We start from the raw sequence: 17,550 nt of genomic DNA, 5'->3' as shown, positions 1-17,550 counted from the left end.
TGGAATTCCCATATCTAGCATTAGAGTGATGGGAAACCAGCTGTTTACGGCCCTCCAACCATACATTCCCTGGTTCTGACTCCCTATTTCCCCAGGGGAGGGTCCAGAATTCTTCCCTGATACACATGGCTTCTTTTGACCTACAGTGAAGATTGATGACTGGAGTTGCATTTTGGGTTTTTTTGTTTTGTTTTGTTTTGGTTTGGTTTGGTTTGGTTTTTTGAGACAGGGTTTCTCTGTGTAGCCTTGCCTGTCCTAGAACTTGCTCTTTATACCAAGCTTGCCTTGAATTAGAGATTGGCCTGTCTCTGCCTCTGGAATGCTAGGATTAAAGGCATGTGCCACCACCGCCCAGCTCAGACAATACTTTTAACTTTTGAGCCAACTTTTAAGCTTAGCCCCATGTATTAAATACATTTTTAAAAATTCTTTTTTGGCCGGGCAGTGGTGGCGCACACCTTTAATTAATCCCAACTCGGGAGGCAGAGGCAGGCGGATCTCTGTGAGTTCAAGACCAGCCTGGTCTAGAAGAGCTAGTTCCAGGACAGCCTCCAAAGCCACAGAGAAACACTGTCTCAAAAAAACAAACAAAAAAAATTCTTTTTTGTTTTGAGGCAGTCCTCTCTCTCTCTCTCTCTCTCTCTCTCTCTCTCTCTCTCTCTCTTGTTGGGTTGGGGTTGGGGGTGACCTAGAGCACATTGCGTAGACCAAACTATCCTCAGACTCAGGTAGATTTCTCTGCTTCTGGCTCCAGAGTGCTGGGGAAAAAAAAATTGTGCATTTTTTCCCATACCCGGCTGGAAAAACAATTCTGAGTCCCAGTGTGCTACATTGGCTTAGGACTCAGAAGCAGTTGAGAGTTGTGGTTTTAGAGACAAGCCGCTGGGCTGCACCACCCTTTGCCCAGCTCAGCAATGCCTTTACGTCTGTCCTCCCAGATGGTTCCAGCAGCTCTTCCTCTGGCAGTGAGCACTTTGACCTCTACCCTATGGCCTGTGTCTGTCCAGCTCCTCTTCATCTTGCAGCTGCAACCTTGTGTCTGTCCTCAGGGAGTCCTCACCCCACTGCCAGCCTTAAACCCCCTTGTCCTGCTGAGCGAGTGCCTGTCCTTAGACACCGCTCTCACAGTAGACACCAGTGTCTTACTCCTGCTCCATTTTTGAAGCCTGTGTAGAAATGAATTGAAAGGATTGCTTTCTTTCCTCCTAGATGCCACTGCGACCTCCCATATAACCCTTCCTTCCATCTTCCTGTTCTCCCCTCCGTAGTTCCTTGCTCAGTTGAAGATCATGGACTACAGTCTGCTGGTGGGCATCCACGATGTGGACCGGGCAGAGCAGGAGGAGATGGAGGTGGAAGAACGAGCCGAGGACGAGGAGTGTGAGAATGATGGGGTGGGCGGCAGCCTGCTCTGCTCCTACGGCACACCTCCAGATAGCCCTGGCAACCTCCTCAGCTTCCCCCGGTTCTTTGGACCAGGCGAGTTCGACCCCTCTGTCGACGTCTATGCCATGAAAAGCCATGAAAGTAAGTAGGAGCTGTGCCACTCTGCCCAGCCAGCCCCGAATGCTTCTGCTCAGTGTTGGGATTTGGGGTGTCTGCACCCCTGCCTCATTCATTGCTGACTTGCCACCTCCCTCTGCCAGGCTTCTGTTTAAGGTCACTCTCTGAGAACTGGAACCTGGGGTTCCTTTTCTCAGGTCTGTGTCCCCTCTCAGGCTGTCTGGCTGAAGGTCCAAGAAGATGTGACTGTAAGAAAGCTTGTTTCCAGGGGTTATGGGTGTGCCCCAGCCACCTGTTGTCTTCTCCATGCAGGTGCCCCTAAGAAGGAGGTCTATTTCATGGCCATCATTGATATCCTCACACCGTATGATGCTAAGAAGAAAGCCGCACATGCTGCCAAAACAGTGAAACATGGGGTGAGTTCTCAGGTTTCTTTCCGGGGCCCAGCCCAATGAAGTACATCTGCACCCTCCTCAGAATGCCTGAGAATGTGGTTGTGGCCTTCTTCCCAAAAGAGAGAAAGAGCAGCCTGGTTGCCTTCCTGTGTGCTCCCCACTGCCTTCCTGTGTGCTCCCCACTGCCTTCCTGTGTGCTCCCCACTGCCTTCCTGTGTGCTCCCCACTGCCTTCCCTGTGTGCTCCCCACTGCCTTCCCCGTGCTCCCTACTGCCTGCTTTGTGCTCCCTACTGATTTCCCTGTGTGCTCCCCACTGCCTTCCCCGTGCTCCCTACTGCATTTCCTGTGCTCCCCACTGCCTTCCCTGTGTGCTCCCCACTGCCTTCCCTTTGCTCCCCACTGCCTTTCCTGTGCTCCCCACTGCCTTCCCTGTGTGCTCCCCACTGCCTTCCCTTGTGCTCCCCACTGCCTTCCCTTGTGCTCCCCACTGCCTTGCCTCTTGTGCTCCCCACTGCCTTCCCTGTGTGCTCCCCACTGCCTTCCCTTGTGCTCCCCACTGCCTTTCCTGTGCTCCCCACTGCCTTCCCTGTGTGCTCCCCACTGCCTTCCCTGTGTGCTCCCCACTGCCTTCCCTTGTGCTCCCCACTGCCTTCCCTGTGTGCTCCCCACTGCCTTCCTGTGTGCTCCCCACTGCCTTCCTGTGTGCTCCCCACTGCCTTCCCTGTGCTCCCCACTGCCTTCCCTGTGTGTTCCCCACTGCCTTCCCTGTGTGCTCCCCACTGCCTTCCCTGTGCTCCCCACTGCCTTCCCTGTGTGCTCCCCACTGCCTTCCCTTGTGCTCCCCACTGCCTTCCCTTATGCTCCCACTGCCTTCCCCGTGCTCCCTACTGCCTGCTTTGTGCTCCCTACTGATTTCCCTGTGTGCTCCCCACTGCCTTCCCCGTGCTCCCTACTGCATTTCCTGTGCTCCCCACTGCCTTCCCTGTGTGCTCCCCACTGCCTTCCCTTTGCTCCCCACTGCCTTTCCTGTGCTCCCCACTGCCTTCCCTGTGTGCTCCCCACTGCCTTCCCTTGTGCTCCCCACTGCCTTCCCTTGTGCTCCCCACTGCCTTCCCTTATGCTCCCACTGCCTTCCCCGTGCTCCCTACTGCCTGCTTTGTGCTCCCTACTGATTTCCCTGTGTGCTCCCCACTGCCTTCCCCGTGTTCCCTACTGCCTTTCCTGTGCTCCCCACTGCCTTCCTGTGTGCTCCCCACTGCCTTCCTGTGTGCTCCCCACTGCCTTTCCTGTGCTCCCCACTGCCTTCCCTGTGTGCTCCCCACTGCCTTCCCTGTGTGCTCCCCACTGCCTTCCCTGTGCTCCCCACTGCCTTCCCTGTGTGCTCCCCACTGCCTTCCCTTGTGCTCCCCACTGCCTTCCCTTGTGCTCCCCACTGCCTTCCCCGTGCTCCCTACTGCCTGCTTTGTGCTCCCCACTGCCTTCCCTGTGTGCTCCCCACTGCCTTCCCTTTGCTCCCCACTGCCTTTCCTGTGCTCCCCACTGCCTTCCCTGTGTGCTCCCCACTGCCTTCCCTGTGTGCTCCCCACTGCCTTCCCTGTGCTCCCCACTGCCTTCCCTGTGTGCTCCCCACTGCCTTCCCTTGTGCTCCCCACTGCCTTCCCTTGTGCTCCCCACTGCCTTCCCCGTGCTCCCTACTGCCTGCTTTGTGCTCCCCACTGCCTTCCCTGTGTGCTCCCCACTGCCTTCCCTTTGCTCCCCACTGCCTTTCCTGTGCTCCCCACTGCCTTCCCTGTGTGCTCCCCACTGCCTTCCTGTGTGCTCCCCACTGCCTTCCCCGTGCTCCCCACTGCCTTCCCCGTGCTCCCTACTGCCTTCCCTGTGCTCCCCACTGCCTTCCCTTTGCTCCCCACTGCCTTCCCTGTGCTCCCCACTGCCTTCCCCGTGCTCCCCACTGCCTGCTTTGTGCTCTATTCCCTCCCCTAGCCAGGTAATAAACACAACTTGTTTTTCCCGGGAGTTGCCTGGCCTTTGGGTCCAGGCTGCCAGTTCCTTTTCCCCAGGGCTGCTGGGCATGTTATGCAGCTTGTTAGATAGCCGAGAATAGCCTTGTTTACACTGCTCACACTGCTCCCCACAGGCCAGGTTCTCCGTGGGCTAGTAGCTACTGCTCTCCACACATTGCCCTCACAGAGATCAGGGCTTTCCTGCCGCCTCCACATTGCCTTTCTACTGCCTCAGAGGGTACATCAGTCAGAGGAGTGGGCCCCGGTAACTCTGACATGACACATAAGCCACTTCCTGAGGTGGCCTGCCCAGTGTGGTGATTCCTGATGCTGAATATAACATGGCCTAATGACTATGTAAGTCAAGGTTAGCACGGGCCACACATCCAAAACTATCTTTAGAAAAAATTGTTTCTTGTCTAAGACAATGGTTCTCAGCCGGGGGTTGCAACACTTTGGAGGTCACTGATCAGCTATTTACATTATGATTCATAACAGTAGCAAAATTATAGTTATGAAGTAGCAATGAAATAATTTTGTGGTTGGGGGTCATTGTTTTTTCTTGTTTGTTTGCTTTGTGTGTGTGTGTGTGTGTGTGTGTGTGAGAGAGAGAGAGAGAGAGAGAGAGAGAGAGAGAGAGAGAGAGAGATAGAAAGGCTCCAGAAGAGTCAGAAGAGTGGGTGCCTTTGAGTTGTCACCTCTGGTCTTCTGAGCAGCTGATGCTTGTCTGCATCTCGTATGTTTCAGGCAGGGGCTGAGATCTCCACTGTGAACCCGGAGCAGTACTCTAAACGCTTCAATGAGTTCATGTCCAACATCCTGACGTAGTCGTCTCTACCTTCGGCCAGGGCCAGACTGCTGGACAAGGGGTCGGGGATCGGGAGAGGGCTAGAAGGGAGGGTAGGGAGCAGAGGGGGGTCAGGAGGCCTTTAGGAAAGGGACTGCAGGGTGTGACACAGAGCGAGTCTAGCCGGGAGGGAGGGAGGGAGGGAGGGGACGGGACATGCTGTTCACAGGATGTAGTCTTACTTCCTGCTCACCCTTGATAGGCCCCTTTTGTCCCTGGTTAAAATGGGGCTCCCTCTTTGGCATCTTGTAACCTTTGACGATACCTTGGGGCTAGAGATGACTTTTGTGGGTTTATTTGGGTTTGTTTCTTAAATTCATTGCTCCAGGTTTGCTATTTATACTGCTCTATGTCACCACCCTAGCCACCTTCCCTATTCCTATCAGGCCCTCAGTTCCCTTCAGTTAAGACTGGCCCAAGGGCCATGAACACAGTTGCTCTGACACTATGAGAAGAGGTCAGACACCTCAGTCAGCCATGTTTGGATCTCAGCTAGAAGGACTTTTTAATTTCCTGGAGTATTGTGCATAGTTCCCTCCATGTTTCCACCTTGGATCCAAGTGAAGTGTTACAGTCACTCCTCCATCCTGCCCTCGCAGAAGAAAATGGCAGGTTGACCCTGACATCTTGGACCAGAGTCAGAGGCCTCAGCGGGGAACAGGTTCAACTTCATGAGATGGTGAGTGACCAGAAAGCAGCTGGGCCCTCAGACAGCTGGTTCTCAAAGAGCCCAGTGCTCCACCCCAGCCACCCGCACCTCTGACCTGGAATTTCAATGTCTGTCAAGCCTGCCTCCCACTGGCTCAAGGGAAACTAGAAAGCGTCTCACATTTATCAGGACCTGTGTTTCAATGGCTGTTTCCCTTTGGGAAAATCCCAGAAACTAAGACGTGTCAAACGGGGTCGTGTGCATCTGTACCACTTCGTGCAGTCACCTGTAAGCGGCATGTGGTCAGGGGCAGAGCCCTAAGTACCCGGGTGCTCACTGCAGAGACACCACTCCAAGCCCCGGCCTACCGTGTAGGTGTCTGGCCCCCTGTGCCTGTGACTTCTCACCTGGACAGCTTCAGCCAGCAAGGTGCTCCACCCGAGGTTGCTTGAGTCACTTGAGGATGTGACCCAGGAAAGCCTGTCTGGAGGCCACTTGTGGGGCTCGACCCATCCCCAGCCTCGGGGCTGGTTTCCTTGTTGCCCCCTCACCCTTTCTGAACTTGGGATCTGTCTACAGGCCTCCTCGGAAAGAGCCACACCCTGCATCCTCCTTCAGGATCCTGGCCCAGGGCCTCAGAAGGGAGCTATACAAGTCATTCTAATGCCACCAGAGCAACTGGTGGCCAGAAAGAAAAAATGGGCCCGTTGGCCTTCACTGGGAGAGGTACATTCCTACCTCCTCCCAACCCCTCAGAAGGAATCAGGAATTTAGGATGAGATGGAAAATGTGTAGATAACCCCAAAGACGTGAAGCGGGTCTGTGGAACTATCTCGGGTGAATAGATGATTTCCTGTGACTGCTCCCAAACCAGCCGAGCTCAGCTTTGGAGCTGGAGCCATTGTGCAGTGTCCTCTCTACCCAGCACTAAGAAAGGAAGCAAGATGACAGTCTGGGCTTCTTTTTTCTAGGGCCACCACATTGAGTGGAAGCCCATGGTGAGGCAGGTGAGGGCCACACTCCTTCCCAAGAAGAGCATAGATGAGGTTCTGGGGGCAGAGCCGTCAGGGTCTTGGGGAAGTACTCAGAACCATGTGGTTCATGGAGAAATGTTTTTAATTTAGGAGAGGGTTATATAGGAATAATGTCTGGACAGTGATTTCCCCACCCCACAATCAAGAGTGAAAAATCTGGATCTGCTCCCAGGAGCCCCAAGCTTGGAAGCCAGGCTCCTGGCGGATCCTGTTGTCATGCATATGAAAGTGTAACAATCTTATCAAAGCAACTACCGGGTATCTAACTTGTTTAACATTGAGTTTTGTGGGTTTTTTTTTTTTTTTTGTATATTGTTTACAATTTTGAAAAGTAGCATTCTGTTTCAAATGCTCTGTTTTCCTGACAGTATTGTTGAGTGGGTCAAACTAATTGAGCTGTGGTTTGGTGGACTTTATGTTGTGTTTTCAGTCATTCTCTGTGCTGTCTTCAAAACCTTGGGTTTGGCCCTCTGATTCCTTTGACATTCATATGTTTAAAAGCTATTTATCTTGGTTCATATAAGTTTTCTTTCTCTTTGTGACAAAGATGTGCTGTTGGGCTTCAATCTCAAAATGATCACACACACACACACACACACACACACACACACACACACACACACACACACACACACAATCTATATGCTTCCTCTTTTCGGAGTCCCACCATTCACTTTCTGGACAGCAGGTGTTGAGACCCTTAACTTCACTCCTCAGGGCCAAGAACGGCCAAACCGTCTTATGGCATCCAGAATCCTTCTGGGTCTTCCAGGAATAGAACTTTCAGCAGAAAGACCCAGACAATTGGGTGAGGCCTGGATTTGGGAAAGGGAGGGAACCCCATCCCAGTTCCTCATCCAGCCACTTACTGTGTGGCTCCAGTCACAACTTCTCTGGTCCCCATCCCTCCTGTGGAAAGTGTGAAGCTGAGGAAGTGTGTCTCACATGCAGCTCAAGTGAGGGCTACTATGAAAACTGACACTTAGTAATGGCCTCAGGCTGTGTTCCCAGTCTAAGCCCCTCCCTGTGTCAGCATGCGGGGCGGGGCCAGGGGTTTGGCTCTGCTGCAGTGCTCATTCTCTCCTTATCTAGCTCAGGGGTTACTGGTCTGTGGCTGGCGCCATGAGTGGCCCCCAGGCTGTTCTCAGTGGCACTATAGTCCCCCACCCCCCAGGCAGCTCTTCCTCTCCCCTCCCCAAGTCACTTTGCTTCATCCTGGGCTTTGGGCCTGAACAGGTCCCCTAGCAGGGCTCAAGGCAGGAGACTGGAGTCCTGCGGAGCCCTCCCCTCCTCACAGTGTGCCAGGCCTGCCTGGGGAGGTGGACCCAAAGGACCCAGGACTTTCCCGGTAGCCAACCCCCCCCCACCCCCATTGTCTTTTTATCACTTCAGGTTGAGAGGGAAAAGCGTTAGTTTGTTCCAGCACTTGACCTACTCCAGAGTGTTTCGGGCACAAAGGACAATGCATTCAGTCCTCAGAGCTCCGTGTGTGGTGTCCTGAGTTTAGAGACCTCCCCTCTTTGTGGCAGTAATGGGGGTTTGGGTCCAAAGGGAAACACATTTAGACAGCTGCCCCAAATCTGCCAGCCATGGTCCCAGTCCTCCTCTGAAATATGCCACTTAGGAAGAGTGACTCAAAGGGAAATGAAAGACACTCAGCTGTCCTTCAACAGGTTGAGACACCAGAAAGGGGGCTGGGAGACACTAAAAGAGCCTGTCACTTGCCCACAACCATTTTGTGAGGTGGGAGCCCATACATTTAGGTGGAGCCCGTCTGCTCGGCACATCTTGGCAGCAGGTCAGAACATTGAACATACAAAATGTGAATAAAGTCTGGAGTCACCTTTGGGACCGAAGGATTAAAGTACCACCCACCACATGTGACTTCTCCATTTCTGGCTGCAAGTTCCATTTTTTTAAATAGGAATTTTCACCCCTGTGCTTGTCTAATGTCTGCTCTGAACAGTTCAAGCCCTTGTTGCTGTTTTAAAATGCATGCGTGTTAAAATGAGACTCCAACCGGAGGACAAAATAAAACTCAAAAAGTTTTGTGTACATCTGGTATGTGAATCCTTTGATGATACAACCCACCCCTTTTCAGAATTAGAATTGTTTTTGTCCCAGTTTTAGAGGCAGTTCCGGCAAAATCAGTGCATGGTTTGGAGAAACAATATGGCAATGGCCCACTCGAGATGCAATTACTGAGCAATGTTGAGCTCATAGCACGGGGTGGGATGCCTGCCAGTTAACAATACCAAGTACCATATCCCTTCCCTCACTTGAGCTGTGGATAAGACAATGGCTAGAGCCATATATCCCAACTGGCTGTGTGGCACTGAAAAAGGGCATCCCTGTGTGCCTCCAGCTCTCCATCTATAAAGTTTAGTACTTGGGCTTCGGGTGTTTCTCAGTGACAGACTGCTTGCCTAGTATGTGCAAGATCCTGGGTTCCAACCCCAGCGCACACATGCACACAGTTTAGTTTAGTAGCTCTCAATGTGGACCTGGACCAGCCATCATCAGTGGCACCTGAGATTCAGAAACAAAACTCTTAATTCATCCCAGACCTTCTCATTCAGAAAGTTTTTCCCCCCCTTTCTGGGTTTTTCAAGATGGGGGACAAAGCTGCAGGAACAAAGACAAGTAGGAGTGAAAGAAAGGCAATTTTATTAAAAAGAAAAACAACAAAAGGGAAACTGGGACCAGAATACAGGGTCAGTCCATCCGGGCCTTCAGCGTCCTGGTGGTGATCTTGTCCTTTTCACTGCCAAGAGAGAAAAACCACACACACACACACACACAATCATGTATACTGTTCTCACCTGCCTGCCTCCCTTCTGACCCTCAGCTGTAAGAATGGGAAATGTCTGCCTGGCACCTGCTGCCCTACAGACCATTATGAAGGGGGCAGGGCAGGGCAGGGGGAGGTTTTCTCCAGAGACGGTTTGTGCTGGACTGAGACACCCTCTAAAGGACCAGAACACCCCCCCCCCCTTCCCAGGCCTAAGGAACAAGTGGTGTTGGAGTAAACAGGTCCCACTAGGAGACGGGACACTGTTCCTGGTGATAGCCTTAAACAAATAGAGAGCAAGCATCTCAGGTCTGGCTGGGGACTGGGATGTGGGACGTGAACCATGCACACAGTTCGAGGGCTGTAGACTAGAGGGCATGTGGAGGATGCAGAGCCACCAGCAATGCAGTCTGCAGGAAGTTGCTGCCCATGGTCATCTCTGAAACTTTGGGGACACCATTAGGAAAGGTGACAGACTTGGGGTCACAGGTTATCACCAGCTGAGGACTGGAGAGTCTAAGCTCACCCAAGTGCCTACTGCACAAAGCATTCATGCTGCTATCTGGGCTTATTGTTGGCTCACTCCTTCCTTCTGTCCCTCTCTTCCTTTTTTTTCTTTCTTTCAGGACAGGGTTTCTCTGTAGCTTTGATGTTCCCTCAGTAAACCAGGCTGGCTTCGAACTCACAGAGATCCACCTGCCTCTGCCTCCCGAGTGCTGGGATTAAAGGTGTGCGCCACCACCACTTGGCCTCTTCCTTTTTTTGAGAAAGGGTTTTCCTGTTTAACTCAGGCTAATCTTGAACTCAAAATCCTCTTGCCTCAGCCTCCCCCATGGGAGAGAGAATATAAATGTCGCCCCCCACCTTGCCCCTGTCACCATGCTCTGCTTCCAATGGCACCTCTCTGAGCTGACACCTGATGAGGGCTTACAAGGCGAGCAAGTGTCTGTGAAGTTCTAGACGTCTTCCAATCATACTCACATGATGTGGACAATGACGCCCATGCCCGATACAGCATCCCGGTCCACAGCATTCAGCATGGCTTGGGAAATGGTTTCAAACAGGTGTTCTGGATCCTGCCAACAGAGGAAAGCTCTCAGACCTGGGATGTGTTCCTTCTCAACCCTCTTGTTTTCTGGACTCCAGCTGCCCTACTTAGGCCCTGCCAGCCTGGTGTGAGGGATGGTTCCTTGGTTATGGGAACTTCTCAGCTCCTTCCTCAGGAACAAAAAGGATGAAGAAAACATTTCAACCCTCAAAGTGCCATCTTGGGCAAGTGTCATAATTATATCCAGTGACAGGCTTCAGTTCCTCCATTGTAAAAGAAAAAGGAGCTCTGCTTGGTTCAGGTGTGCTTCTCAGCAGCCTGAGATGTCCTGCATGACCCACAGATATGTCAAAACTCAACCCATCCAATCTCACCAGCCCCCTCCTCAAACCAGCCCCCTCTCCTCAATTCTCCCCCTTGGGACTCACTGCCTCAACTCTGGCTGCCCTCCTGTGCCCAGTCAGGACCTCAGCATCTCCTAGAGATGAGTGAACACAACCCATCACAGCAAGCTGTAGCCTGGATCCCTCAGGGTCCTTCCACCGAAGGAAAGCATGTAAATATTGCGTGTGCTCAAGGTCCCGTCTTACCCTTCATCTCCAGCCTCACTTCACCACAGCTTTCTCCTACTCACAGGTACTCTGGCCCTGCCTGTACCCCAGGACGGGCTGTTCTGCTGGCCCCCAGGCCTGCTTTGTCCTCTTCCCCCTCTTCTATGCGTGTGAACAGCCATTTGAATGACTTCCCTTGTTAAAGGCAGTAAGCCTCTGAGGCCACTTTGGACTTGGCTTCACCCAGCCTGCAGAGCAGAAGAGTGCATTCAGTACCTCCCTATGAGGCGCAGCTCTAGTTTCTCATTCCCTCTCAGAGGAATGGTACCATTCACAGCTGAGGTAAATGGAGAGCAGAACAGAACGTCATCAGTCAGAAGAGGACTGACACACTTATGTAAGACTGGTTTCGACCCAGCACTTGGGAGGCAGAGGCAGGTGGATCTGTGAGTTCGAGGCCAGGCTTGTCTACAGAGTGAGTTCCAGGACAGTCAGAGCTGATACACAGAGAAAACTTGTTGCTGCCAGTCATAGGGGAATAGGGGAGGACCCCGGAAACCCAGTAAACGTGTGACCAGGGTGGGTCAACAGAGGCTGCTCTCCTCCTGGCGGGCCAGCCCAGGTGGAAAGGCTGGAAACTCTCAAATGGAGGGAGCAGCAGCTGTGGCCTGCCACGCCTTCCCCTCCACTTCCTGCTGCACAAACACATGTCTATGAAGGCTCGGGTTCAGAGGCCAGCCTTGCTGGGTGTTGCTAACTCACCATGTTGGGCTCCCAGAGAGACTCGCACATCCCATACATTTGTTCAGAGCAGGTACCACTGACTACAAAGTCATCAGTCACCATGGGGCAGCCGATGAGGTCTAGAGAGCAAATGAAGGGCTTAAAGGTCTTCGGGTCCAACCCAGCAATGACAGGCTCTGTATAGTAGGGACCAAACCTGTGGCCAGGGTGAGAGAGAGTCCAGAGTTCAAGAGAACTGGTTTTCACACACTCATCTGTTCAGACAAGGGAGGCTACTGAGGGAGGGGCTGGCCCTGTGCAGCCCATTCCCCTTCTCCCGGCAATGTTGTAAGGTATGTTCACCCCCTCTGACTTCTCTTCCTCCTGGCCCTCGATGCCCCCCTAGTATTCCGTTGGGAACTCTGCCTCTCATCTTCACTACCACCCGAAGTCCCACCATGATTGTACTCCCGATCTGAGCATTTACACCTCTGCGTCTATAGAAAAAGGATTTGAGACTGGGCCAGGGTGTGGCTCACTGGCAGAGAACATACCCAGCATACATGGAACCCAGTGTTGGAGCTCAACCCAATACTGCAGGAAAGTTTAAAAAACCAAAAGTAGCTGGGTTTGGTGGCACATATCTGGTCCTGGTACTCAAAAGAGGCAGGGGGATCGAGCTGGATACCAGCCTGGACTACTAACAAAACCCTCTGGGATCTTAATGAACAACTGCAAGTTGGGCATGGTGCCACACACCTTTGATACCAACATTTGGGAGGCAGGAGCACCTCTCTGAGTTTGAGGCCAGCCTGGTCTACAAAGTGATTTCTAGTTCAGCCAGGGCTACACAGAGATCCTGTCTCAAAAAGAAAACAGACAAAAAACAAACAAACAAACAAACCAAAAACAAAACAAAACAAAAAACCAAAACCAAACAAACAAAAAATACTGAATGGAGTCCCAGTAGAAACTACCTGTGTGTCCTCTCCTGGGTTTGTACTTTTTATTTATTTTTTAGGGGTTTTTTTGTTTTTGTTTTTGTTTTTGAGACAGGGTTTCTTTGGAACTCATCAAGCTGGTGTCAAACTCAGGGACTCCCCCGCTGCCTCTGCCTCCCTAAAGGCCTTTGTCACCACATCCCGCTGCAAACTTATTTCTTTTATTAAAATTTGAGTTTCTTAAGCATCCTGAGCATCAATTTTACAAGATATTTAAACTTGTATCATCCTGACATACGATGATCTTCAACTTTTTTTTAGATTTTATCTTTTTAAAAAATATTTTTTATTTAAATTAGAAACAATCTTATTTTACAATTTTTTAAAATCTTTATTTGATGTGTGAGTGTTTTTGCCTGCATGTATGTCTTGTCCACCACATGCATACAGTACCCACAGATGCCAGAAGAGGGCATCAGATCTCCTACAACTAGAGTCACAGACTGTTGTGAGCTAGTCTGGGGGTGCTGGGAATCAAACATGGGTCTACTACAAGAATTACAAGTGCTCAGCCAGTGGATGGTGGTGCACACCTTTAATCCCAGCATTCAGAAGGCAGAGGCAGGTGGATCTCTGTGAGTTCGAGGCCAGCCTGGTCTACAGAGTGAGTTCCAGGACAGCTACCACAGTGAAACAAAACAAACAACAATAACAAAAAAGGGCACTGTGCTGCAAGCGAGAATGAATGGGACAGCAGGCCTCAAGGCGGATAACCTCGAGGAGCCTAGTGTATATGAGTTCCAGGCCAGCCATGGCTACAGTCAGACTGTCTCAGACAGGACGGAATGAGGCGGGGAGGGAAGGTGAGTAAGGGGAGAAACTGTCCCCACAATAACACTCCACAGCATTCTGCCTAATAACTAAGCGTCTGAACCTCCCCCACCCCCAGCCACCCCACCGCCAGTCTTGCTTCACTCACCGTTTCTCATACAGGAGGTTGGCCACCATGCTCATGAGGGTGTAAGGCTTGATCTGCCGACCTTCCTTCAGCTCATACAGGTTCAGCCGAAACTTGAGGCGCTGGGCACTAGGGTAGGAGAAGCAGGGGGTGAATCATTGCTAAAAGTTCTCTAGTCTTCAACCTGTACAGTCAGGAGTAACACAGAGAGATACAGGATCTTTGTCCCTACCAGGGGACGCTGGAGCAGGTGCTGTACTCAGGGATGAGAAGGTGCCTACAAAGGACGACCTCGTGTCCCCCAGGGCCACCTCAGAGTTCCGGGTTAGTCCCAGCATACAATCAACCAATGCCACACCTACTGAACAAAGCAGGGCTTCCGAAGACACAGGATTGGAGGTCTTGCGGTGAACCTGACCTCATCTTATAAATGAGGGAGCCAAGGCCTAGAGAATGAGGACTCGCTGCCCACAGCAAGCAGACAAACCTACCTCAGCCTCCATAACGCTGGGATTATAAGCAGAAACCACCCTATCATCTTTTTTCCTTTCCTTAATGCTAGAGATTAAATATGCAGGGTTTTATGCTCGCTAAACATATACTCTGCCACCAAATTACAGCTCATTCCGCAGAGTAACTTTCATTCAAGTCAGTTCAATCTGATGCAGAACCTTCAGACACAGAGGACGGCCTCCATTACATTTAAAAAAATAAAAGCCAGGCGATGGTGGCTCACGCCTTTAGTCCCAACACTCGGGAGGCAGGAGGATCTCTGTGAGTTCCAGGCCAGCCTGGTCTACAAGAGCTAGTTCCAGGACAGCCTCCAAAGCCACAGAGAAACCCTGTCTCGAAAACCGGAAAAAATAAAATAAAAAGGCCTAGGGTGGGGGTTGCCTGGGGAGATGGCTCAGTGGGTAAGAGCACTGGTTGTTTTTCCAGAGGACCTGGGTTCAATTCCCAGCATCTACATTGGAACTAACACCCTTCTACAACTGCAGTTCTGGGGAATCCAACAACCTCTTCTGGCCTCCGGAGCCACAACATGCAGCTGGCGCACAAACATACAAGTGACAAAACACCCATACATATAGAATTAATAGTAATAATAATAAAAGGGTATGAGGACTTGGGCATGAGGATGGAATTCAACAAACAGCACATCACATGCTCAAGCATTTAAAATCCTGGTCTCAATTTCTAGTACCAAGAGGGAGAGCAGGGAGAGAAAGAGGCTTGACTCAACCTCAAGGCCACCAAGGCTAGTCAGCAACAACTCGCAAAGTCCCATCTTTGAAGACAGTAAGGTGGTCAATAGGCAAAAACACCTAATACCAAGCCTGACCAGAACCAACTCCTGCAAGGTGTCCCCTGACCTCTACACACACATGTGGCACCTGGGCACACAAGCACAATAAAATAATAAATGTAGGGGCTGGAGACATGGCTCAGCAGTTAAGAGCACTGACTGCTTTTCCAGAAGAACTAACTTCTATTTCCAGCAACCACATAACGCTTACAACCATCTACAACTCAGGTGTGTGTGGGGGTCCACCGCCCTCTTCTGGCCTCTGCAGGTACTGCACACTTATGGGGCACAGACATACATGTAGGCAAAACATCCATACAAGGAAAAAAGTAAATGTATTTTACTTTTTAAAAGTTCCACCCTTGGGCTGGAGAGATGGCCCAGGGGTTAAGAGCACTGACTGCTCTTCTAGAGGTCCTGAGTTCAATTCCCAGCAACCACATGGTGGCTCACAACCATCTGTAATGTGATCTGGTGCCCTTTTCTGGCATGCAGGCAGAAGACTGTATACATAATAAATAAATCTTAAAAAAAAAAAAAAAAGTTCCACCCTTGCTTTCTCCAACACTAATCACAGCAATCATAACCCCCTGTTAGGGCCATCATAAACCACGACCTGTCTGCTTCCCCTTTCAGATTCTCAATCTCTCAAATCACTTAAGTACTGTCAACTAGGTAAGTGGGCAGCTAAAACCTACCAGCTCAGCAGGGTTAGTTATCACTCTGTATGTCTGCTTTGTCAGCCACCTAATGCTTTAGGGGGTGCGCACACACAGCCTCTGGCTTTAGAGAGACCTGCACTGGGATCCTGGCCTGCACTGGGATCCTGGCTGGCATTCATTAATGTGCATCTTTTTTGTTTTTGTTTTTCGAGACAGGGTTTCTCTGTGGCTTTGGAGGCTGCCCTGGAACTCGCTCTTGTAGACCAGGCTGGTCTTGAACTCACAGAGATCCACCTGCCTCTGCCTCCTGAGTGCTGGGGTTAAAGGCCTGTGCCACCACCACCTGGTTTAATGTGCATCTTGAAGAAAAGGTTCTCTGAGACTCTCAGTGGGACAGCTAACCAGTAATATCAAGACCATGATTAATGGATTCCCTGACAAAGATGCTTCCCATAGAGTCCAGCACAGAGTAATGCTGGAAAACGTAGCTTGGGACTTATCTCTGTATTCTTTTGTTTTGTTTTTCTGAGACAAGGTTTCTCTGTGTAGCTTTGTAGACCATGCTGGCCTCGAACTCACAGAGATCCGCCTACCTCTGCCTCTGCTGGGATTAAAGGCGTGGGCCAACACCCCCTGCCTGGGACACATCTCTGTCCAGACATGATGGTGTTTAGCAGATGGCTCATATCAGGCTGCTCAAGACAACTTGATCAACGAAGATACTAGGGTGAAGGTGGAGCCCTGGGTGACTTACACCGTCTGGACGTCGGTAGCCAGTCCGGCCAGGCCTATGTAGAGTCTGTCACCCATGGGAAAGATCTTCTGGAAGTCCGTGGTCACCATCTGGGCCTGGATCCCGAAACGCCTGTCGGCAGCGATGGCTACACAATTTTTTCCCTTCATGGCCATGACGGCCCCTCCGTTATAGGACATAATAGACTGGAGACAGACAAATCAAGGGGCTCAGTTGGTGGAGCTAAGTGCTGCCATAACCTTCGCCCCGGTCTCCCGAGGCGCCTGGACGCCGGGCCGCCCGGAGCTCCAATCCTAAAATGGGCCCGGTGGGCACCCAGGAACCGCACTCATCCGCACGGCCCTGCCACGCTCCTCCTGCGGCCACCAGGCCCTCTCCGTCCCGTCCATGCTTTCAATTCCCAACCCAGACCTCACTCCCCACTCTCACCATGATTGCGCTCTGCTGGGACTCCGACCGCCACTGCGATTCCTGCAAACCGGCTCTGGCTTTCTCGGGGCCAACGCGCTCGCCGAGTCTCCCTACTGGCTGGTGGGCCGTCTCTGCCTGACCAGTTCAGCTTTCTATTGGATAATCGTCCCGTCAGTCACAAACTTGCATAGTTTGGTTGAGAACCAAAACCGAGGTATGGAAAGCGGAAAGTGAAAAGTCACTGTGAGTGCGGAAGAGCCTGCGGCCCGGGGCATGTTGGGATCTTGGCGGACCTGGACTCCCGCGCCCCGCCCCCGGGGGGGCGGAGCTGGCACCACGTGGGCCGGGGACGCGGCCTGGTAGGATTCGGCTGTATTGGGCGGCTTACTGGGGCGCTGTAGGAGTTGGGCATTTTACTCAAGCTAGCTGACTTGATGTATTCATTCACAAATCCCTACAACTACTGTGTTCCGGGCGCTTTTCGGAGCTACGAATACCCACTGGCGCCGAGTATACCTAGGGCGCTCATCCACTGCAGAAAGGGAAGACGACCGAGGTTTCGTGGCTGCGATGGTTCAGCCGCAGAGGGGAATTTTTTGGTTGGTTTTTTTTTTTTTTTTTTTTTTTTTTTGCGGGGGGTACAGATTGTTCACCTTTTGGAGTCCCTGGTCCCCGTCCCTGCAGGTCAGCTGACATAGCCCTTAGTCTCTCTTCACTCGACAAAGGAATGTTCTGTGTCCTTCCACATCTAAGTCACTAACCGAGGATAACCCGGGCCAACCGCTCCGGGGCAACCCAGGTGGGACGTGCGTGTCCCTCGCCTTTCCTTCCCGAGCTAGCTCACCTTGGTTCTTCGGGATCGGATTTCTTTCGCTGGAAAAGCTTCTGCGACTGCCTGCGTAATCGCTGCTCTTGCGCCATATCGCGGTCGCTTCTATTGACTCGGCTCTCTGTCTCGCAAACAACTGTCACC

General features: G+C 51.7%; 2 protein-coding genes across 3 annotated transcripts in view; one reads left to right on the top strand and one right to left on the bottom strand.

The window, feature by feature from the left end:
• Positions 1–8,487, top strand: part of Pip4k2b (phosphatidylinositol-5-phosphate 4-kinase type 2 beta) — a 29,612-nt gene extending 21,125 nt beyond the window's left edge. For both annotated transcript variants that reach the window (XM_027424070.2, XM_027424071.2), the window contains exons 8-10: positions 1,269–1,527; positions 1,816–1,919; positions 4,650–8,487. In XM_027424070.2, the coding sequence (XP_027279871.1) occupies positions 1,269–1,527; positions 1,816–1,919; positions 4,650–4,730 (444 nt within the window). In that variant the 3' untranslated portion in view covers positions 4,731–8,487. The remainder of the gene's footprint in view (positions 1–1,268; positions 1,528–1,815; positions 1,920–4,649) is intronic.
• A 589-nt stretch (positions 8,488–9,076) lies between these two features.
• On the bottom strand, positions 9,077–16,757 carry Psmb3 (proteasome 20S subunit beta 3). The gene is made up of 6 exons (XM_027424078.2): positions 16,596–16,757; positions 16,167–16,351; positions 13,466–13,573; positions 11,585–11,762; positions 10,205–10,299; positions 9,077–9,196 (listed from the first exon to the last, which is right to left on the bottom strand). The coding sequence occupies exons 1-6, from the start codon at positions 16,596–16,598 to the stop codon at positions 9,148–9,150; spliced, it is 618 nt and encodes a 205-aa protein (XP_027279879.1). The 5' UTR covers positions 16,599–16,757; the 3' UTR covers positions 9,077–9,147.
• Positions 16,758–17,550: the final 793 nt, after the last annotated feature.

This window comes from Cricetulus griseus, chromosome 7 (genome assembly GCF_003668045.3).
Source record: "Cricetulus griseus strain 17A/GY chromosome 7, alternate assembly CriGri-PICRH-1.0, whole genome shotgun sequence".
Classification (NCBI taxonomy): domain Eukaryota; kingdom Metazoa; phylum Chordata; class Mammalia; order Rodentia; family Cricetidae; genus Cricetulus; species Cricetulus griseus.
This window is presented reverse-complemented; position numbering and strand designations above follow the sequence as displayed.